Source organism: Schistocerca serialis, chromosome 4, assembly GCF_023864345.2.
Source record: "Schistocerca serialis cubense isolate TAMUIC-IGC-003099 chromosome 4, iqSchSeri2.2, whole genome shotgun sequence".
In the NCBI taxonomy this organism is placed as follows: Eukaryota; Metazoa; Arthropoda; class Insecta; order Orthoptera; family Acrididae; genus Schistocerca; species Schistocerca serialis.
Genome location: NC_064641.1, coordinates 558,488,659 through 558,513,116, shown reverse-complemented (window position 1 = coordinate 558,513,116; position 24,458 = coordinate 558,488,659). Strand labels below are relative to the sequence as shown.

Below are 24,458 nucleotides of genomic sequence, written 5' to 3'. Positions count from 1 at the left end.
TGTAAGTTATAATGATACAGCCTTCCCCAAAATTCATATGAAATGTCCGATACCAACCTTTTTTTTTTTTTTTTTAAATATGCATCCGGATACTTATCAGACAATTCAGTGCTTGCTAATGCCTTGTATGTCTGTCTTCATATATATCATTCTGTCCTATTAGATAAAAAACTTGATATTCATTGCGAAGGCATGTGGAATGCTCTGGAAGGACGTGCGTTGTTGTAATTATCAGTGGATTGTTGTCATTGATAAAATTATGTACATATACTAAATTAAGTAACTAATCAAGAAATTGAAGTAATAAGTCCTTAGCAATAAATAACTCGAGACTGCAGAGATGTTAACTTGTAAAATCAATGCTCTTGAGAAACCGCTTGGAAGTTATTACCAAGTGATGTATTTTCATTTGTTATTTATTTTTATGTCTTCCTCCATAATTAAAATTCTTTGTAATTATATTTCTAATTACCTCTCCAATTGTTTACACCTCTCAGTTTTCCAGTTTCCAGAATTTGAGGCCTTATTTGTGCATTTTATGTATGTAATCGGATAAAGCACGAGCTCTGTACTACCATTGAATATTAGTAACCAAATCCAAACTTTACGTAACTAAAATAATACGAGAGACATTATTGTAATTAAAGTTCAGAATGATTTTCTTATGGAAAACTAAAGATATTATTACAAAATATTGTCATTGAATATTGTATTTTATACCTTATTCAGCTGTAACATCAGTTTCTTTATGTTTTGTAAATCAAAATTGTAAAATTAATAATCTTTATTTCGGAAGTTATTGTTAAAATTCTATATAAAGCGATGCTGCAGTGAGTCAGTTTTGAAGTTACTTTTGGACGTCAAAGACATCAGTGAAGTCTGTCGGTGTTTTGTTTACATGACGAGTGCACAGTTCGGATGTCGATTATTGTGAATAAATTTTGTGAAGCATTAAAATTTCGCATTCATTCATCAATAGACCAGGCAGAAGAAACAAGTTAAGTAACATTCAACATGAATTGTTACAAAGTGTCCACCTCACTCATTCATGGCAGAGGAATCCTTGTCACAACACCTTTGCATATAGCTCTTGTAATGCCCCACACGTATGACTTTGAACATTAAACGCCAAAGAGACAATTGCAATGTTCATATTAGTGCTCAGCACATCTAAACCTATCAAGTGCAGCTAATTTTGTTTCTGTAAAAAAAATAAAAAGTGAAAATTTGTGGACTAATGATCACCCACCAGGTGGCCTTTCTCCAATTTTCAAGTCCTTTATGTTATGTTTCTGTGCCTACACTAATCTCAGTGCCTTGTGGTTAGCTGAGGTAATGGTGCAGCACAGTGTCTCACCAAACTAGTGGATGATTTTGGTGCTGGCCAGTGGTAGTTGGCAAGAAATTTTGTTCATTACGGCTTCTGTTCTGTATTACTATCTGTATATGTTGACAGCAATTCAGCCATCAACACATCGTTTCATCCATCACCCACCTGCGAAAGTGAGGCACTCTCTGTACATCCTTGACTCAGTGGCATGTCAAAAGCCCAGCGCCTGCATTTCTAATATAGAATGTTCTTTGTGTCTGACACACACAATCTAACTGCACTGATACTATTCCTCCTGCCCATTGAGCACCTGACTGCCATATCAACAACCAGTACAAGGCATGACAACATCACAGTCACACGACAAACAGAATTATTCAATTCACTGTATCAACATGAGAACACTTTACAACACAGCAGCTACATCTGATAAAAAAGATGAGTGTCTACTGCTCTGTGTTCAGGTACTATTGAAATATGATGTTGCTCCTTTGAATAACAATTTCCGGTCTACTCCCAGAAATATTATGCACCAGGAGACCTTATTTAACACATTAAACATTCATTTTTCTTACTTTCACATGTTAATTGTTTAATGTCCTCTTTCAAAACTTCATGTGAAAGAAAGGCCATATGGACAAAAAGTGGCATTGCACCTATGTCTAAAACACATTCCACAAATTTTTAAATTGGCACAAACAAAACAGAAAGGGTAATTATAAAAAGGTAACACATTTATCATACAGCAAATTTCTCTACCTACCAATCTCTTAAAATATGCAGAGTACAACATCAAAGTAGCAACAAATACAATGAACATTATGTTTAAAGCTTCTGATGCACATTATATTTGTGTGCAAAGGTAACATTACATGTACTTAGAAGTGTAAAACATTATATGAAAAATTAACAGAAAATAAACATGTGGTACACAATATAAAGTAGCAAACTTCTAGGTAGTAAACAATACAAAAAGTACAATACAAAACACCTTCATATTACGCCTGTTCCAATCTTAACACAAAATGGCTATTGTCAACTCACTATTACAAAATGTTATATAATACTGTACTGAAAACAATGTCAACATATTTGTACTTTAGCATTTTACTATCCAGATTTCTTCAGCTTGCTGGCTGTCGCAGTTCGTTGTACTGAGGGATTGTTTGAACCACACTCACACCATGGAGTCAGTAGCTTATCACAGTGGAGCTTCACATTCAGAACTGTAACTGGAGCATCATCGATACTCATCTGTCTTACTTCTGCAAGTTTATATGAAACAGTATTCATGCCAGTCTCCAAATCACGGTGCCGTGTCACCTGAATCTGATTGAAGCATTTGGTCATATCACGTTTCCGTCTTACACGATCATGCATGTGCCTGCTCATGAAGAAAAAAAATCAGTACATGAACTTTCAATTTAATCTAGTATTCTGAAGCCGCAGAAATAGAACAAAATTGAAAAAGAACAGCTTTTTAAACCTGTAAAATACTGCTACAAACATATCAAACAACCAATGTTATACTTACAACAAGTTCACAGCAAAATTGTCACCAATTCAAATCTTTGTAACATATGAGACTCCATTGTCAAAAATAGGAAAATGCAATACAAGAATATATAATAGATAGTTAAATTACTGTCTGTACTTCTTGTAGCAACAAATAGAGAACAAGACAAGTCCCACTGCTGATTTTATGTTCATTTTGGCCTCCACATAGATAAGTAATGGGCATGCTTCTCACATCAAGTTTCACTTAAGTGTGCAGTACTTTTAGAATTGGATTGATTTGGTCATTTGGGGGGGGGGGGGATGGGGGGGGGGGGGAGGGAGAAGATTAGTGTTTAACATCCCATCAACAATGAAGTCATTAGAGATTAAGTACAAGCTCCAGGATGGCAGGACATGGGTTTCAACCTAGTTCATAGAGGAAGGACACAGATGATGAATCCTGATGAACCTAATTGCAACCAAGAAGCAATAAAACTGAGAGATAGAAGAAAGTAGAAGTGAGAGAGGGGGGTGAGAAGGAGTAAGGTGGGTGAATTGCTCCACCAAGAAAGTAGCTGGAGGACCCCAGGACATGTTATGTAGTGGGAGATGCATTCTCTGCACCTGACCAGTGTTGCCTCACCCTCCATTATCACAAGAACACTAGCAATGTGAACAAGTTGATAAAATCTGAGGACAGTGAATGACAGTGACATGAAATTGAAACAATAACAAATGTAAAAGAACAAGAAGAGTAAAATGGTTGGAAGGGCAGTAGAGATGGACTCCCTGGATCAGAACAGGTGACAGGGCACCACTCCAGTCCCTCAAGCAGTTGACCATACCAAAGTAGCCTACCTCACAAAAAGAAGTAGAAACCACCTACATGAGTAACACACATTAAACCAGATCAGCTGCTTTGGTGTCGTCCATTAGCACCAAAAGCAGCATGTCAGCAAGTTTAAGATTTTGTCATAAATTTGGGCAATCCAGTACGATGTAGGACACCGACAATGGGGTGGATCCTTATGTCATAGGATATGGCCATGGGACAGCCAAGAACAGCCAACACAAAGCAGAAAGAGAATGGTGGATTCCCTGCAAGAAGCATGAAAGAAAGACTGCTACATGATTGGAGTCCCCTTTGTTGCCCACCGTTTGTTCCGAGAAATCAGAGTACATTATTCTGTGCTTCAAGCTCCCAACTGATGGCACTAAGATGATCGAAGAGCTTGTTCCACTATCTCCAAAGTCGGCATCCTTGTCGCCTACTGGTCAGCATGTTCATTCTCCGGGATCCCCATGTGACCAGGGGTCCAGAACTAGTCAACAGCCTGAAAACTACTCAAGGAATCACAGCTGATTATGAAAATCTCGCCCGTGCATGAACAAATGTGAATGAGGGCTTATTTGATGGCCATCAATTCAGCAGTGAATACAATACATCCATTTGGCAGGGAGAACAGTTCACTGCACCTTGCATGTGTGTAGGCAAAACTGGTTCATCAGTCACCACCAAGCCTTTAGTGCATACCACTTCTGAACCTGGAAATGCATCAAGGACAGCTAGGAATAGGTGGCAGAAGACCATAGGTCAACAAAGTCTAAGTCCAAAGGATAGGTCGGGACAGATCTGAGGGTGGGGTGCACACCATGGAGGCATACATGATCAGTGTCTGACAAGAGGCAACAATGAGGAAAGCTGGAGTTCACAGTGGACACAATATGCGTGCTGCAATTGTGACTCCACTCCTGGCCTCTGTTTTGGGAGGTAGAACACTCTACTAGGAAAAAGAACATGGTAGTTCGGATACTCAGGAGAGCAGCAAATGTGTATCCAATAATTGAGCAGTCACTGTTATTGTCTGGTTCGTAGTGGAGGGCCCAGCCTCCACAAGTAGGCTGGTCACAGGGGTATTCCAAAAGCCACTTGTTGCGAGTCGGACCTCACAATGGCGTATCGGTTCCAGCATCTGCAATGCCAAAGGCGATGCCGAGCCACATGCCACACTTCCATAATCATGATGTGACAGTAACAGAGCTTTATAAAGCCACAGAAATAGAGAGAGATCTGCACCCCAGCTAGTGACCAGCACCTCTTCTTAAGCTGGTGAAGATGAGGAATTTACAACAAGGCACCGAAGACCAGTCCCGAAAAACAACAAGATTCCACCATAAAACTAGCAGATTAAAACTGCGTGCCAGACCGAGACTTGAACTTGGGACCTTTGCCTTTCGCGGGCAAGTGCTCTACTAATTTCATTCAACATTCCACCATGTTCAGCAACTCATCTTGGAGGCAGAGTTCTAGTTGTGGATGGACAGAACAGCAGCGACAGAAGCCTGTGACGTATGTCTTGGTGGCCAAAAGCTGAAACCATGAGTGAGTGCTCAGGACGATGCCTTTCATATGGCAAGCTGCAGTTGGCATTCAGCAACACCTACAGTTGACGAGCAATAGTACAAGCAAAAATTGTCAGCATACAAGGAGGGTGACACTGTAGAACCCACAGCTGTAACTAGACCATTGATAGCCACAAGGAAAAGCGACACACTCAATATAATACCCTGCGGGACCCTGTTCACTTGTATACGGAGAGTACCGTGGGAAGCACCAACTTGAACCAAAAGAAATAAGGTGACATAAGGACAATAATTGTGGGTCCCTGGAGATTCCACTCATGTACCATACTGAAGATATGATGACGCTATGTGGCATCACAAGCCCTTTGCAAACTAAAGTCAGCAATAAGGTGTTGTTGGTGGGCAGAAGCTGTCTGGATACCAAGCTCCAGGCAGACCAAACTGTCAGCAATAGGACAGCCTAGGTGAAAACAGTTCTGTGGCAGATTCAAAAGGCCCACACATACCCAAAGTACCAACACAGCCACTAGCTCACCATGCATTCAATCAACATGCTGAGAACATTAGGGAGACTAACTGGGCAATAGCTGTGACTCTCAAGGTGGTGTCTACCAGGTTTCAGTACCTAGACAATCAGCTTCCTCGTTACTAAGCTGGGAACTTAAACTTGTTCCAGATACGGTTTTAAATGGCTAGGACACAATGTTGGCAATCCATCAATAGGTGTTTGAGCATTTGGCTATGGATAAGGTGTGGCTCTGGAACTGTGTCAGAGCAAAGGGCTGGTGCACTGAGGAAATCCCACTCACTGAACACAGCATTATATGGTTCCAGGTGGCATGTAGTGAGAGGTAAGTGAATACACTCCATCTGCTGTTTGAGAACATAAAATGCAGGCTGATAATTCTCAGGTGCACAAGGTTGGACATAATGCAGAGCAAAATGATTGGTAACAACAAATGGGTCACTGTAGCAACATCTGTCAAGGAAACACTAGGAACACCTTTGGGGACTGGTATCAATACAGGCATCAAATCTTTGACCAAACCTGAGGAATGGTATGCAGTGTAATGATAGTATCATACCATTCCCAACATTCATGTTTCAGTCATTTTATTAGATGGTGGTCCCAGGCATGGAGCCGTTTAAAGGTAATGAGGTGCTCCTTCAAAGGAAGTCAGTTATGACTTGTAGAGCTTGTCTATAATCTCTAATGGCCACAGCAATTTCGGAGGAACGCCAAGGTAACACCTTCTGTTGCGGGGGGGTCCCGAGGAATAGGAGATCGCTGAGTCAGCTGCTGATAGAATGACTGCAGTTGTGCTCTGGACAGCTGCTTCGATATCTCCATGTGACAGGGTGCTAATGGCAAGGCAAAGATACCCCATCAGCATTGTTGAGGGCCCATCTGGGTGGATGTCCATATGAGTGATGCTTAAGGAGGGACAGGATGATCAGGAAGTGATCCCTATAACACAAGTCATCACGGGGAAAGACTAATGACCAAACAAGAGCCATATGCCACCAGGAAGTGTGGGGGGCACCAGTATTCAAGAAACAAAACTCCAGTTTTGCAAGCAAGTTTTTGATAACTTTCACAAAAGCTTAGGGCATTGAAGTCACCCAAAATTATGAAGGGTGTGGAGAGTTGAGAAATCAGTGGAGACAACATGTTCTGAGACACTTCACCATTGGGAGGGGGAGACACATCACAGACGGTAAAATCCAGAGACGATCTCACACGAGCAACCACAGCCTCTGCATGGTATGTTTGCTATAGACAGAGGTCAGAACATATGTGCAAACTCTGCCTGATAGTCTTTCACAGTTAGCACGATTCTTAAAGTAGCCCCAATACCACAGGGGATAAGGGTCCACATTGCTGGGATCCAAGTTTCCTGGAGGCACTACAAAAAGCAGAGGAAACATGTAGGAGACATCAAAGCTCAGCCAGGTGGTGGAAAAAACTTCTACAGTTCCATTGGAGAACCAGCTATCGGTATCCAGTGGGCACTTGATGAGACCAAGCAAGCAGGTTGTGCCCTGTGTCATCTACTGCCACCGGATGCAAGGATATGGCATCAATATACATTGGTCCTGAATCAGGTTGTGTGGGGGGATTCGATGCCACTGGGACCACCAGGATTTCCGCCTCGGATACAGAGACAGAACATGCAGCATCTGGTAGCATGGAGGCCACCACAGTCTCCTTCTAGGACTACATCTTGTCTTGTCCTCCTCCTCCTCCTCTGCAGATGATTTTGATGTCTGTGAGGGCCTGTCTGCCTAAGTTTCAGGGCAAAGAAGGAACATAAAGTCCTATGAGCAGCCCCTTCAGCCACTGGCTGGCATCTCATTGCAGATCAGCAGAAATGTGGGAGGCAGTGTCCCGAGGGACTTGCTCCTGTTGAGAGATGCTGGAGGAGGGCGATGCTTTTCCAGCTGGGTGTTGGGCACCAATTTCCTTGACGAGTGGAGAGGCAATGTTCCCAAAGTGGGTGTTAGGGAGAGCAGTAGGAAGAGGGTGCCCAACCACTGCCATGGGAACGGCTCTGAAAAGCCTGACACAGACGGTACACAGGGTAAGGGTATTGTTGCTAGAGAGGATTACATCATGGTACATCTACATCTACACCTACATTTATACTCCGCAAGCCACCCAACGGTGTGTGGCGGAGGGCACTTTACGTGCCACTGTCATTACCTCCCTTTCCTGTTCCAGTCGCGTATGGTTCGCGGGAAGAACGACTGTCTGAAACCCTCCGTGTGCGCTCTAATCTCTCTAATTTTACATTCGTGATCTCCTCGGGAGGTATAAGTAGGGGGAAGCAATATATTCGATACCTCATCTAGAAACGCACCCTCTCGAAACCTGGCGAGCAAGCTACACCGCGATGCAGAGCACCTCTCTTGCAGAGTCTGCCACTTGAGTTTATTAAACATCTCCGTAGCGCTATCACGGTTACCAAATAACCGTGTGACGAAACGCGACGCTCTTCTTTGGATCTTCTCTATCTCCTCCGTCAAACCGATCTGGTACAGATCCCACACTGATGAGCAATACTCAAGTATAGGTCGAACGAGTGTTTTGTAAGCCACCTCCTTTGTTGATGGACTACATTTTCTAAGCACTCTCCCAATGAATCTCAACCTGGTACCCGCCTTACCAACAATTAATTTTATATGATCATTCCACTTCAAATCGTTCCGCACGCATACTCCCAGATATTTTACAGAAGTAACTGCTACCAGTGTAGCCGTAGCATACGTCGTAATCACAAGTGCAGCATGCATACAATCATATTTCTTCTTGGCCTCTCGATACGTCAGTCAGTCAGTCAAGAGTCTTGTACTCTTGGATTTTCTTTTCTCATTAGAAGACAGTGCAGTTCAGTGAATATGGGGAATGACGCCTTCTGCAGCTGACACAGATGGGTAGACGGACACAAGGAACATTTGTGCACAACTTGCGTACACAATCCCTTCAGAGAGGGCTAGCATTACCACACTAAGACATGTGCCAAAATCTCATGCATCTGAAACACTGTAGGGCAGGGGAACATATGGTTTCACATCACATTGATATGCCATCACCTGCACCTTTTCAGGCAATGAGTCACCTTCCACGGCCAAGATGAAGGCCCCAGTAGCACCCCAATTGTCCTTTGGTCCCTGTTGGACACAGCAGACAAAATTCCTGCCCCATCACTTCAAATTGACATGTAACTTGTCATTGGTTTGTAACAGAGGATTGTGGTGGAAAATGATACCCTTTACCATAATGAGACTGTTATGGGGAGGGGGTTTACAGTTACAGAAGTGTCACCCATACTGTTACATGCCGGCAGCACTTGTGACCAGGCAGGGAATGCTGTTGTTAATCAGAACTGAACCACTCTTGATTTTCAAGACTGCTGCTACTACTACCCCAAACCTACCCACAATGTTTTTAACAAGGAATAACAGCTTTGTGGCCAAAAAGGAATCCACTTCCATCCTAGAGCAAACTAGGTATTAGGAAACTATGGGCTACTTCTCCCCTTGTCTCTTAGTTCTACATCCCTCCCACTGCATTATCAGGGAAGGAAGCCTTTTTGGGGCATATTTCTCTGAATTGTAAGAACCTTTCCCTTCAGAAGCGACTGTTGGGGCCGTTGGCCAACAGCGGAATAAAGCTTAATCCGTTTCATATGGGAGTCATCTGCGATGGTGCCACCCACTCTGAATGGGAGGCATCCACACAGTCTCAACAAAGGCTACTTGGCTAGTAATTCACTGCCTGGAGTTCCTGTGTCCCAGCCTTGGTGAGCACATACTTCTTAGCAAACGTGATGAGTTTCCAGCTCAGGCACCATTATGCAGGGGGCTACCACCATGCAGGTACTTGACGTTCGGCCCCACACACACACCCACAATGGAATGGCTATCGTGTTGGGTTTTGGGCATGTAACTGTTGCGAAACAGGAATGATGCAAAGATACAAATGCACAAAGATGGAATATACACTCCATTCGGTGACCTTCCCTGCATGATCCACATTTTTGTGAAATTTGGAAGAGGTATGGTAGGTCATACCTAAAAATGCAGACCATGTAGTGTAGGATGAAAAGGTGTGTAAAGTGCTGGAAGAGAGGAAAAAAAAGAAGTAATGTCCAAAATCAAAAACCAGTCGTGTGGTCAGCACCAAGAAGAACAGCCCATGGAAGGGCAGAGGGAGAGAATAGCAGTAGAAGGACAGGCTTGCAGACCAGAATGGAAAATAGCAATGTATGGGCTGGGATCCAGAGTTGCCCAAGCACCCACTCTCTTTGGGAGTTGAGAGCCCCCATGTGGGGATGCAGTACTTTTATTCAACATTAATCTGCTCGTCTTTAGCTCTGGGAAGACATTTTACATTATGATAAGAACACCATATTCTAAATGTGAACATGAAATACCAAGAAAGCCCATTCTCAACACTACTAAATCTATTGTTCCAAATGGCACTTTTTCTAAAAAGACAAGAAATCAACTTTATTATAAAGAAATAAATGTTAAAATATGGAGAACACTGCTGTGTAAAGATGAACTCACAGAAGAACAAACCTGCTGAGGGGAGTAATGACATCAATGAAGGTATGTAACCAAGCACAAAGGAAAATGTTCGCAGCAATTCTTATCTTGACTGCTAATTGCCAATGGAGGAATGAACATGAGATTGAGCTTGACATACCTGAGCAAATAATGTCATTTATTTGTTTAGCAACAGTCATAACTTCATTTACCACTGGATGAAGGCCTCTCCAGACATCTGCACTTATTGCAATTTATGATTTTAAGCACCATGTCCTGCTTGTTTCCTCTTATGACAAATTCAGAATAAAAGTGCTCTGATCCATCAGATTTCATTCTGACAATATGCCCAGCAAACATCAGTCCCAAACTAGATACTACAGCTTCCTCAACTACTATGCTCTCTAATCTATGCCTCACTTCTCATTATTCTCCCATCACCCCTCCACTGCCCATGAAGAAATAAGATTTGGACTATAATTACTGACTTGCTATTTTAGGCAGATTGGGAAATTACTTTTGAATACCTACAAATTTCGATATCTCTAGTTCTGTGAACCAAACTAAACTTTAATCCAATAGGTAAGTGTCTGACTACAATCCAAAAGTCGTAAGTTCAATCCTAAGTTAGTCCCAGAATATTATCACCTCTGGCAGTGATATGAAAATGTGAAAATTGCCGATCTACATTAAACTCTTTGATCTCCCATAACTGGCTCCGTAAGTTAGTACAATGGTCAGCGGACAGCATGGGTATGCCACTGCTGCAACAGAAATTCTTGTGGGAAAGGAGACTTCCTCCACCCAAGTACTGCTCACTTTTCAATTTAGAGACTATATTGCCCCAGCATTTCCTGTCCAGTTCTCTTATATAAGTAGGCAAAATTACTTCACTGACCTCATGTTTGCATATTAAAGTTATTTTAAGGTAATTGAGTACTTCTTTATAATTATTCAGTGAGATTCTATGTAAAATATGTTTCTATAAACAATTACCGACAGCTGCGTAATTTGTAATATGTAGCACTGGTGCGAAAAGAATTGGATTTGTAAACGTGGTGTCTTGCTGCTGTCTATCATCGGCAGCATATTATAAAGCCATGTAACAGTGAAGTCACTAGGTGGTGAATTGATGAATGACCAGAAACTTACTACATTTCTTTCACCATAAATTGTATCACTGATAGCCAGCATAAATCTCTTCTATCTATCAACTGCTAGCACTTAGAGAGTAGACTACAATGAGTGGAGCCACTTACCACACATCAACATCATATCTTCCAAGGTGGAAGTAAAAGGTGTGATGGAATAGGACTGATCATGTTCAGATCTAGAACAGTAATCTGTTGTAATGCATTGCTTGACTTGTGCTGAAAAATCTGAAGTTCTATAACACCTACGTGACCTTCTGTTGTAGAGCAGACAATTTAAGCCTCTGGGCCTCTTCAGATGTTGGGGAAGCTGAGGCTGGGGTGACACATTTGATACTGCCAATCTACAAAAAGTATTCCACCCACTGACAATGGCAACAATACATATTGACTGCTGCAGCTGTTGAACTTCTTCACATAATAGCTCATTTAACAACTGCAAGTAATTAATCACTTAATAAACTGAAAATAACATGATCATATATACATGACCTCAGTGAAGTTATTTTCTCTATTCATGTGAGAGAACGGGGCAGGAAATGCTGTGGGGGTAAAGTTGCTATGTAAACTTAAAACTGAACAGTGTTCATGAAGAGGGAAGTTGCCTTTCCCAGAAGAATGCCAGAGCTGCCATACAGACTAAGAATCAAATTCCTTCTAACATTGTAAACAGTGTGCAGAGATTTACATAGATTCTGTCCACATGATTTCTGTGTGTTGATATAATTATCTGTATTGTATGTAGTGTTAACAGACTTTGTGGAAAATAACACCCTCAGGCTCACCTGCACATTATGGAGCCAGTGATTCATAAGTGAGTTGCAGAAGGGTTGGTATAACTTTGTGGGGCACCTTGTAGTTGCTTTTTGTGAGGAGTGTGGTAGAGAAAAATGGGGAATTACCTGCACACTCTTCATTTTGCAGACCTATGAAGGAAGTAAGTGCAGGACCACAATCTGGCAATGTACTTACCCTCACACTTCTAGCCTCCATCTCCATCTTACCATGCTGTTACACCCCAAGAACACAATTTATCCCTTAAGACGGTTCTAATACATTTATATCTAGTATAATCATTTAATATTTGTTCTTAACCCACATTATTTAACAATATACATTAAAAAATATTTTTAATAATTTGCAATTTCTCCATCCCCTGCAATGTGGAAACTATTACTCCTAGAGATAAATGAATAGGATCTTTTTTGGTAGGAAATCTAATGCAGTTTTAACTGTAATCATATTGGCTACATTTGGAAACTATGACTGTGTAGAATAAATAATTAATGCAGTTTAATTTTGTGCAGGGAGACATTTTCCTTAGAAGCTGCTCTTTTTGAGATATTCAAGAAAAAAAACATAAAAAAATTACCCTTAAACACCCCACTTCCCCCACACTTGCACTCCACAAGACAGGGTATTCAATTCTTTGTAGCTATCTTATTGGTCACCTTCATTTCTTGGTTAAAAACTTCAGGATTTAAAAGACATTTATAAGCTATGTGGATAAATGCCTTGAATAAAACTTCTTTTTGTGAGTCTGGATGTGTAGGGTTCATGGATATTGTGGTATCTAGCTTTTATAAACAAGTAACGAAGTTTTATTGGTAATGTCCAGATAATTAATACTTCAATTTCTTTCATTTTCTACTGCAAAAATTATGTGGTGTGGGTTGTTAAATTTGACATGTAATGACTTAAGTATGTATGTGGAGCCCTTAAAAAGTAAAAAAAATCACCTAGTTACCTTGAGCTCGAGATTATTTCAGCGTAAGTCTTTTTTATTGCTTAATTGTTTATTTTCTATGGAATTGATGAGGACTTCTGCAAAGAGACCACTTAAATGACTCTCCATCGTTAGGCTTACTGTTTCTTTATGAGATTTATTTACTGCTTTGATTTTGAGCCAAAGGCAATCAATATAATCTGAAAAGTGTGGACATGTGAAAGCAAAACTGTTTACTAAATATTAGCAATATGATCTAAGCACATGAAAACATGGAAGTGATTAAAAAAAAAATTAGTGTTGTGCTACGACATCACACCACAAGATTATAAACAATGTGACCTTACAATACCAGGTGCTGCTTCATCCTGAGCTGTCATTTCACTGACAGCATTTATAGACACTGCTGCAAAATATGACTATAATGTCATTACATCAAATTTGTAGCACTACAATCCACATCAAGCAGGAAGTTAGCTCCATGTTTTGAGGAAGAGTGAGAGAGAAATTTGAAGGGCTTGAGGTCTGCATGAGTGTGGCCGCAGGCAAGTGACAAAGTCCATGTTGCCAAATTGTGTTGCTGTGGACAACAATTAGGTTCATTTGGCTATGGTACATTGTGTTATACATTCAAATCTATGAGGGAATAACAGTTATTGTAACCAATTTAAATCAATTACCTTCATGGGAGAAATCTTACTCCATTTCATGACAACCCCGCATCAGCTGCTTCATAGCTAGCGTCTACACCATGTCAGAAGGCGAGAACAGTTTTGTGAAGACATAAAGAACAGTTTTCCTCAAAAAGGCTATTGTCTAGTGACATGGTCAAAAACAGTTACAATATTTGTCATTTTAAACAATGGAAAATCTGGAATGGAATAATGACAATATTATGAAAAGAATAGTTGCTGCTCACCATATGGCAGACATGCTGAGTCCCAGATACGAACAACAAAAAAGATTGTCATACAAGTAAGCTTTTGACAAGAAAGGTCACGTTGGGCAGCACGCTCAGCAACTGGGTGGTCCAGTTGTTTCGGGGATACAGTTTGTAAGTGACCAATCATGCAGACAGACAGCTTGTAGGCTGTCATGCCCACGTACAATGCAGCACAGTGGTTGCATCTTGACTTGTCGGTCATGTAATGTAATATTCAACACAGAAAAGTAAGGTTAGCTTATTCCACCAAAATATTAGAGAATTGAGTAATAAGGTAGAAGAGCTTCTTGCCTACTTGCAAAATTTAGAGGAAAAGATAGACATTCTGTGCCTCTCTGGGGTTAGATAAATTATATACAAAATATTACAGTCTAGCAGCTTACTCATGCAGAACTAATATGGGAAAAGGAGTTGTTGCATATTTTAAGACAGAACACAAGCTCAAAAGCATTGACACAAGTAGATTTTGTAGTGATCAGCACACAGAAGTGTGTGCTTGTGAATTAATGCTGAAAAACAGTCCACTTTTAATTGTAACAGTATACCACATCCCCACCGGGAAATTTTGAATTATTTATGAGGAACCTTGTTTCCTTACTGTGCTGTCTGTCAGACATCGGCAAGCAGTTAACAGTCTGTGGTATCAATGTACATTTTCTAAAGGATTCTGATAGGAAAAATGATGTAGAAACCTTATTTGGATTCTACAATTTTCTCTCAGTAGTTAACTTTCCAACAAGGGTGGATAAAGACAATAGGTCCCAAACTGATAATGTTTCCTTTGATGAGGCACAAAGCAAGAAAATAACTGTTTACCCAATAACAAATACTCTCTGATCATGATGCACAGTTAGTCATGATAAATAACAGAGCCTTACAGTGTGGATACACCTTTGTGGAAGTCAGTCAGAATCATTAATGACTACAGGGCAAATGTTTTTAAGAGCAGTTTACAAGAAACAGCCTGGGATGAAATTTATAAAGAACCAAATGCCAATATAAAATTTAACCTAGTCCATGATAAATTCATACCAGCATTTGAAAATAGCTTTCCGCATAAGCTAATCAGAAGGGACATTAAACAATCATGTAAGAAACCATGGATCACTAAGGGGATAAAGTATCTTGTGAAAGGAAAAGGGAAATATATCTTTTGGCAAGAGGGGTGGGTTAGGTTGTTTTGGGGGAGGAGACCAGACAGCGAGGTCATCAGTCTCATCGGCGTAGGGAAGGATGGGGAAGGAAATCAGCCATGCCTTTCAAAGGAACCATCCCGACGTTTGCCTGGACCGATTTAGGGAAATCACGGAAAACCTAAATCAGGATGGCCGAACGCAGGATCGAACCGTCGTCCTCCCGAATGCGAGTCCAGTGTGATAGCCACTGCACCATCTCGCTCAGTTTTTGGCAAGAACAAGTAGAGACCCTGCAGTAGTTCACACTACAAAAACTACTCAAAATTACTAAGAAATGTTATTAAAAAATCAAGAAAAATGCACATAATGTCAGAAATCAGTACGTCTGACAACAGAATTAAGGCAATATGGAATATAGTGAAGCAAGAGACAGGACAACCAACCACAGAAGAGGATAACATTACTATTGAATTGAATGGAAGGGTAATAAATGACAGGTCACAGGTATCAAATGTATTTAATAACCATTTCTTAAACATAGTAGAAAGGATAGGGACCAACAGTTCCAGAGGAAGATCGCAGCAATATGTTGAAGAAGTAACTGTCATACCATTACATCATATTAACATACCACCAACTTCTACTTCTGAAATTAAGAGGGTCATACATTCTCTCAAGAATAAAAGCTCTTCTGCTTTTGATGGTGTTTCCAATAGAGTACTAAAGGTTTGTTCCCATATAAGAAGTCTGGTATAGTCCAAAATACGTAATGCATCATTAACTCAAGGCATTTTTCCAGAGAGACTAAATTATGCCATTGTTAAACCCCCCCTTCAAGAAAGGTGATAAGAGAGACGTCAATAACTACAGATCTATTGCTGACTTCATCTTCCAGAATTTTTGAGAAGGTGATGTATTCTAGAATAGTATCTCACCTTGGCAACAATAATATCCTCAGCAAATCACAGCTTGGCTTTTAGAAGAGTTGCTCCACTGAGAATGCTATTTACATGTTCACACATCAGATATTACAAGCATTAAATAATAAAATAGCACCAGTAGGTATTTTCTGTGACCTATCCAAGGCATTTGATTGTGAATCATACTATACCACAAAATAAATTGAAGTTTTATGGGATTGATGGTATAGCCAACCAATGCATCATGTCATATCTAACCAAAAAAAATGCAGAAATTTGTACTTAGTAGTAATTCAACCAACAGAATCCAGGGACATACCGAGCGAGGTGGCACAGTGGTTAGCACACTGGACTCGCATTCGGGAGGACGACGGTTCAATCCCGTCTCCGGCCATCCTGATTCAGGTTTTCCGTGATTTCCCTAAATCGTTTCAGGCAAATGCCGGGATGGTTCCTTTGAAAGGGCACGGCCGATTTCCTTCCCAATCCTTCCCTAAGGAAGCTTGCGATCCGTCTCTAATGACCTCGTTGTCGACGGGATGTTAAACACTAACCACCACCACCAGGGACATAATTCTGATTGGGGAGAAATCTTGTATGGGGTTCTCCTAGGCTCAATCTTAGGTCCACTACTGTTTCTCATATATTTAAATGATAGCCTTAATGACCAGGAGCAGCGGTGCTTACATAGAGTTGTCAGTGTTAACAGACAAGCAACAATACATGAAATAACCACAGAAATCAATATTGGGCCACAACAAAAATATCCATTAAGACAGTGTGGTGAAATTTGGTGTCAATCGACTAGAGTAGCAGATGACTGATGTGAATGCCTTGGAGGACATTGCCTGCAGTGCCTCTCCTGGTCTCATGACCTTATCGGTTGGACCCTAGGTCAGACGAGTCCCAGTTTTAGTTGATAAGAGCTGATGGTAGGGATTGACTGTAGCGCAGACACCACAATGAATGTCAACAAGGCACTGTGCAAGTTGATGGTAGTTCCTTAACGGTGTGGGCTGTGTTTACGTGGGATGGACTGGGGGTCCATGGTTATGTTCAGCTACTTGGAGATCATTTTCAGCCATTCATGGACTTCATGTTCCCAAACAATGACGGAATTTTTATGGAAGTCAATGTGCCATGTCACCCAACCACAATTTTTTTCATTTTGTTTGAAGAACATTCTGTACATTTTGAGCGAATGATTTGGCCACCCAGATTGCCTGACAAGAATCTCATCGAATATTTATGAGACATAATTGAGAAGTCCGAATGGCTCAATATTTCTGAAAAGGGCTTTGAACAAATAGTTGTGTCCATGTCACGTTAAATTGCTGTATTACGCCAAGCTAAAGGAGGTCTGAAACGATATTAAGAGGTATCACACGACTTGTCACATCAGCATAAAGTTTCAGAATGAACAGTGTTTCAATATATAATATTTGGTACACAGTATTGTTATGAATCAACCCATAATAAAGCTGCTTCAGTTTAGCATAAATATACAGCCTCTACATAGCATTTTCATAATAAAATAAATATACATTCACAAAATTAGTCTGGGTCACATATTTTGGGCTTGTGTGAGAATAGTTATTATGCCTTTTTCCATGGTCCCTAATAGTGTGTGCAGTAACTATGAAGGCAAACTCACTGGAGCAGAAAGATTTTTTTGGGTGAAATAAGGAACCACAAATCATTTACAACAGATTTGGAAGAAAAAAAAAGTACTGTAGGGCATATTTTTATTTTTATTCAGTTATTTGGTGAATACCAAAATAAATAACAAACAATGACAGCCTGCACATAACAATAGCATGTCAGAGGCTGATGATCAACATTTTTGATACATGGACCAGAATGATGCAAAACAAGTATACTCGTTTAGGGAAAAAACTCTTTAGTAAGTTTGTCACAATCTCTTCAGAAAAAACAACACACCCCGGGAAACATCCTGGAAAGCCAATTTGCATTCATAAAGGGCAGAAGCACGATACAGACAGTGAAGTGCTTAATGAACCAAATAGAAGAGACACTGAGACATGTGAGACATGAGTATTATACAGTCTTTGTAGATCTCGATAAAGAGTTCAACTCAGTCGTAGAGGACAACTAATGGAGAAACTGAAGAGAATGACCAAGGAGGGAGACCCCACTAGTGTAAGCAATTGCGGCACACCTTCAACAAAATCTGATTCAAAAACGCAACAATGCTGAAATCTCAGAGTAAATTATGCAGATGAATAGAGTTCTCCAAGAACACCCTACGAGCCCAACCCTCTGCTACATCTATATAGTTGATGTGACAAACATAATCGTGTCTCAAATGCAGATACAGTTCTGCAGAGAGAGGGACACAGTGTAAGGATCAGCAGAGAGGGAGGCCATACAGAGAGCACAATGAAGACTAGGAACAGGGGCAAAGGAAAATGATCTAAAAGTAAGCCAAGAAAAGATAGTTCAAATAACATTTAGGAAGGGAGGAAAAATATCACCAATGAGATTATAACTCCACAATATGAACCACTGCAAATAGTAGGGAAACATAAATACCTGCGGATAACACTACAGACAACAGCAACATCTTACAGTATGCATATTCTGAAAAGAGCAGGAGTAGGCATCAAGGCCTCACAAAATATTCGAAACATAACCAATCTGCTGAGTACCACAGCGATGACATTATTCAAAGCGGCTGCGGCAACATCTTAAGACATATGTATGAGAGATCATGTGGGAAAAATTTAAGATCGTCAACATGAAAAGAATATAAAAAAACCAAGACAATGTTCATGAAAAGTATACTGGAAGTGTGAAAAACACTGCAATCCAGACTTACACATGAATTCACGAAAGAGTAATTTCATAGAGGACACCGATATACAACACCGGAGCCTACCTTCCAGAGAATCATATTAGGAACTGATTAACATCATGGACTGGGAGAAGACACACCTGGAATTCAACAAACCAGCCATACTGGACCAGAGTAATAACAACAAGACTCACAATACACAGGTTTCATCATAAAATATGACCAACAGCACATCGCACAAGCCAACTGAAGAGAGTGCTACGACCACAAGGGGTGTAAGAAATACCATATTACAATGTGTGTGTGTGTGTGTGTGTGTGTGTGTGTGTGTGTGTAGAGAATAAAAACTGTAACAGATTACAGCAAAGACTAAAACTTACATATTAATGCCCAATCTGAGCACACTTTTCTCATTTTTAAAAAACTTTGAAAATTTTAAAATGTAGCAAACAGTGTCTCAATTGAAGCATCCTGGCAGACTAAAACTGTGTGCTGGACCCCAAGAGTCGAACTCGGGACCTTTGCTTTATGCGGGCAAGTTCTCTACCATCTGAGCTACCAAAGCACGACTCACACCCCATCCTAACAGCCTCACTTCTGCCAGTACCCCAAACTTCACAGAAGCTCTCCTACTGCAGAGTGATAATCTCCTTCTAGTGTCCCATTTACTTGAAGTAAGTTGTTGCTTATGCGCACACGCACACGCACACGCACACAATCGAACACACACACGAGAGAGAGAGAGGGAGGGAGGGGGTGAGGGGGGGAGAGAGAGAGAGAGAGAGAGAGAGAGAGAGAGAGAGAGAGAGAGAGAGAGAGAGAGAGAGAGAGAGAGACTAAAGAAGCTTCCATGTTTTTCTTACCTAAATGTATTGTTTTTTCCTGTAGTAATATTTTGAGGACGAGATATCTGAAGCTTGGCTTCTTTTAGGCGAACATAGAATTCATCATCTTCCAAACCCCAGCCCCAATATTTATTGCTCATTCCATTGACTTTTTGGAAATCCTCCCTGAAAACCAATTTTTTAAATAATAAATAATGTTTTTTTTAATAATTTGATACATCACACTCCTTTTTAATCAACATTATATTGCCTCTTTCATTATCATTCTTTAAAGACATACATCACTTTACTAATGCCTTACATACCAGAGTAACATAAATGGCAAATGAACATAAAAGACTCAGATGTTTAAGAGGAGAGCACCTTTGAATGTGAGTTTTAAAGTAAAGATTTACTCTATGGGCAATTTATGAGATAAATACCACTGTTAACATCATTTAAGGAGTTATAAAATGCCCAAGTTGCACCTTGGTGTGAAGCTCACAACTGTCGGTCCCACTGTAAATGGTTCAGTAAATCAGTTACAACATCTGAGAAAGGCAAGGTGTATCACCTCCAATAATATTACTCCTACTAGAAATTGTGTGACAAATTCAAATATATCTATATATATACTCTGCAAGTGACCATACGGTGGGTGGCGGAGGGTGCCCTGTACCACTACCAGTCTCTTCCTTTCCTGTAACACTCTCAAATTGAGTGAAGGAAAAATGACAATCTATATGCGTCCATATGAGGCCCAATTTCTTGTACTTTATCTTTGTGGTTCTTATGCGAAAAGTATGTTGAGGGCAGTGGAATCATTCTGTTGTCTACTTCAAATACCGGTGCTCTCAATTTTCTCATAGAGTTCTTAGAAAAGAATGTTGCCTTCCCTCCAGGGATTCCCATTTGAGTTCCCGAAGCATCTCCATACTACTAACATGTTGTTCAAACCTACTGGTACCAAACCTAGCAGACCACCTCTGAATTGCTTCGATGCCTTCCTTAAATCTGACCTGGTACAGATCACAAACACATTAGCAGTACTACAGACTAGGTGGTCACGTTAGTGTCCTACATTGTGGTCCTTTACATATGAACCACATTTTCCCAAAATTTGCCTAATAAACTGAAGCGCACCATTCACCTTCCCTAACACTGTCCTCAAATGCATGTTCCATTTCATATCGTTATGCAATGTTACACCCAGTTATTTAAACACTGTGACTGTGTCAAGCAGGACACTACTAATGCTGTATCTGAATATTATGAGTTTGTTTTTCCTACTCGTCTGCATTGACTTACATTTTTCTACATTTAGAGCCAGCTGCCATTCATCACACCAACAAGAAATTTTGTCTACGTCATCTTTTATCCTCCAACTGTCACTCAACTTCAATACCTTCCCGGACACCACAGCATCATCAGCAAACAACTTCAGATTGCTGCACACCTTCTCTGCCAGATCATTTATGTATATATAAAATAATACTGGTCCTGTCACACTTCTCTGCAGCACTCCTGATGCCACCCTTACCTCTGATGAACACTCATCATTGAGGACAACATACTGGGTTCTGTTACTTAAGAAGTCTTCAAAGAGGAGCAGGAGGAGATTAGTGCTTAACGTCTTATCGACAATGAGGTCATTAGAGACAGAGCAGAAGCTCAGATTAGGGAAGGAAATCAGCTGTGCCCTTTCAAAGGAACCATCCTCGCATTTGCCTGAAGCAATTTAGGGAAATAACGGAAAACCCAAATCAGGATGGCCAGACACAGGCTTGAACAACTGTACTCCCAAATGCGAGTACTGAACGCTAACCACTGCACCATCCCGTTCGATAGAAGTCTTCAAGCCACTCGCCTGTCAGGGACCAATTCCAAATGTTCATACATTCATTAAGTCTGCAGTGGGGGCACTGTATCAAATGCTTTCAGAAATCGAGAAATAAGGAATCTGCCTGTTGCCCTTCACCCATAGTTCGCAGTATATCATGTGTGTTAACAACTCAATCAAGTAATTACACAAGCCACCTAACTGAATGTTAATGGGAAACAATTGCGGAAATACACAGAAATGTTTACGAAGATATTGACAGCTATATACTTACCTCTTAATTAGCAATATTCCGCCAACAAATGTTGAGTAGTTGTAGCGTGGATGCAGCTGTGGAGATGCCACATGAAATGGACCACTCTCTGGATATCCGTATGACAGTTGTGAATTAAGGGGGAGAAGATCAACGTCATGCATTGCAATGTAGTCACATTCTGGGCACACTTCTCGGAATCCAACGTTGATCAACGCTGCACGGTTGAATCGGTAACTGTCGATCTTTAAAACAAAATTCCCGTGTCAATGCGCGGAAGAAACAAACCTGGCTGAACATTTCTTACTGTAGTATTATTCTGGAGCCGGAAAGACAATATTTACCTGATTTAATACAAATATTTGATGATTTATATTCTGCTTTTTCAAAAACTTGTGCATATGAGGGGCAAATTCCAAAAGTTCGTCAAAACGGTCCCTAAAAGGAACTAGCACGGCTAGTTTATGTTTAGCTTTGTCACCCTCTGTCTGATACGTTTGTTCTTCGGTTTTCCGTTCCGTTAAATCACTTGGTTGATTATCCGCACAGTCACAGACATCTGTAAATTGTTAACGTGCTAAACAAACATTTTACGTTATTAGTCACTCAGCAACAAACACGGTGAATTGGCAACTTACCCGAAGTAATTGGTGTCAAAGCAATAAAGCATCCAAGCATGAATGTCATGAATATACACAACACCAGACACTTAGTTCTCCACAAAATAAGTCCCAGATACACACCCATCTTACATCATGCATTAATAACAAGCAGGAGTACGAAACATTGCAAGGCAGTCATTTAAAGAAGGCTTGTCTGCTGAATGATTATACACCATTTGTCTAATTCAGATTTGTATGACGAACACTTCTCAAGATAGCTCTTGCAAAACATATCGTTAACTTTTCTTGTGCCCAATGTCCAATTCAAACAAACTATTCTATTAATTCGTAACATCATTGCTTCCACAGCTTTCAAACTCACGCCCGACATCCGTCTGCAACTCAGACAGTCTGCAACGAGCTTCGCGAGAAGAAATCCTACATTTGACATATCTGTGCATTGGCTGTATTATGGGCATCTAAAACTTGCACATGCATTCCCCTCAGACGCTTTAACTTGATTTGTTTCCATCACAGTCTGGTTCCTTCTAACCACAAGGCAATTATAGACATACAGGATAGGTAATGTCACTGTAATATGACTTTTCTTAATAACCGCTGTACGATTCACGTGGGCTAAGCGCTACGGCATGGGCGACAGCATTCTTTTGGCATTTAAAAGCTGAGTCAACAAAATTACTCCATCACACACAACACCTCTACTGCTCCACGGACCCGATCACTTACGGAGTTAATGGGAAGAGCCGATGCTCTACGAGACAGCAAACGAAAAACACTCGTAGATCAGGAACTTGATGACTGATGTTGGAGAGTGCGTAGCTCTGATTACAAATGTCTCATTAAAAAAAATTATTAGAGGCACCTCCAGCGAAATTAGGTGTGCAGGAGTTCCGGCGCCGCTGGCTTGCCGAATAAAGCTGCAAACCAGTTAGTGGAGTAAACACGGTACCGTATTTATTGCTGACAAAGGAGCACGCAAAAGAATCACGTGCTCACAGTACAGCCCTTCGGGACGAACTTTAGGTCGTCATATCGTATTTGAGTAAATCACCACCAACTGTTTCTGAGGCAGTAATTCGTGTCTGCTCTTAGGACGTCATATCGTATTTGAGTAAATCACCACCAACTGTTTCTGAGGCAGTAATTCGTGTCTCCCGAGAGCACGCTATCTGGCATCGAGTTGGCTTGTTCAGTTCACAGAGATATCTCCACATCTGAGATAGTGTCCTGCTGTTCAAGCTTCCCTCACAAATTACTTGTCATAACTGTTGCTCTAGTGTCTTGGTTACTTAGTGGAGGAATATTGCCTTTTCAGTGTTGAATTTCCCTTTGGCCAGAGGTGCTTGTATGCTGTCACTAGTAATGTGGGCATGACCCCCTACATTGTTTAGGAGGGGCACGAACTTGGAAGTATCATAAATGATTCCATAACTGTATAGTATGAATTCGAAGATCATGACCATGTTTCCAGGTGTTCCAGTTGGAAGGCCAGTAGTGAAGCATCAGGAATGCATTCATATATGTGTTACACAGAAGTCCTGTTGGGGTTGTGCTTGAACACGCTGTCTGAGATTGATGGTGGACAAAGTCCTGTGGACCATGCATGGTGCAGGTGATAAACTGAGAGGCTTCTTGTATGGCCAAGACAGCTGGACCCTGCATTGGATTATGAATGAATTCAACTGGATAATTCATAACATGGATGGACAGGTAAAAGCACAGGCGGTATTGTTATGGAGACATGAATTAGTTGCCCGAATATTGTCTTGTTGATGTGGGGCAAGATTTAACCTTGTTATCAAAAATTACCAAAGTGGTCAAAATACATTACACATTGTTTGTACATATGTTCACCATTGTTGTTGTCTGTGGTAAGATGTGGTAGAATGTCACTTTTGTGTTTCACACAAATTGTAGGCTGATTAGAGTGGAAGAGAACATAATGTGAGTCACTTTTAAGTCATCATTCTGTTATGATTGTATG

The 24,458-nt window shown here is 40.7% G+C and overlaps 1 protein-coding gene across 2 annotated transcripts; it reads right to left on the bottom strand.

Annotated features, from left to right (window-relative positions):
- Nucleotides 1–1,933: 1,933 nt before the first annotated feature.
- On the bottom strand, nucleotides 1,934–22,881 carry LOC126475295 (beta-1,4-galactosyltransferase 7-like). 2 transcript variants are annotated; one of them, XM_050103056.1, is made up of 5 exons: nucleotides 22,490–22,879; nucleotides 22,196–22,410; nucleotides 21,873–22,096; nucleotides 19,798–19,944; nucleotides 1,939–2,714 (listed from the first exon to the last, which is right to left on the bottom strand). In XM_050103056.1, the coding sequence occupies exons 1-5, from the start codon at nucleotides 22,596–22,598 to the stop codon at nucleotides 2,441–2,443; spliced, it is 969 nt and encodes a 322-aa protein (XP_049959013.1). In that variant the 5' UTR covers nucleotides 22,599–22,879; the 3' UTR covers nucleotides 1,939–2,440. The 2 variants fall into 2 exon arrangements, with proteins under 2 accessions (XP_049959014.1, XP_049959013.1); XM_050103057.1 differs by lacking the exon at nucleotides 19,798–19,944 and having other exon boundaries at nucleotides 1,934–2,714; nucleotides 22,490–22,881.
- Between the last annotated feature and the right edge of the window lie 1,577 nt (nucleotides 22,882–24,458).

What these genes read in the sequence shown, in the direction of transcription:
- LOC126475295 (XM_050103056.1), bottom strand. Translation starts at nt 22,598, where the DNA reads ATGGGTGTGTATCTGGGACTTATTTTGTGGAGAACTAAGTGTCTGGTG. An exon ending in AAATATTTGTATTAAATCAG is followed by an intron (nt 22,097 to 22,195) that starts GTAAATATTGTC and finishes TTTGTTTTAAAG; the next exon opens with ATCGACAGTTACCGATTCAA. An exon ending in GGAATATTGCTAATTAAGAG is followed by an intron (nt 19,945 to 21,872) that starts GTAAGTATATAG and finishes ATTGGTTTTCAG; the next exon opens with GGAGGATTTCCAAAAAGTCA.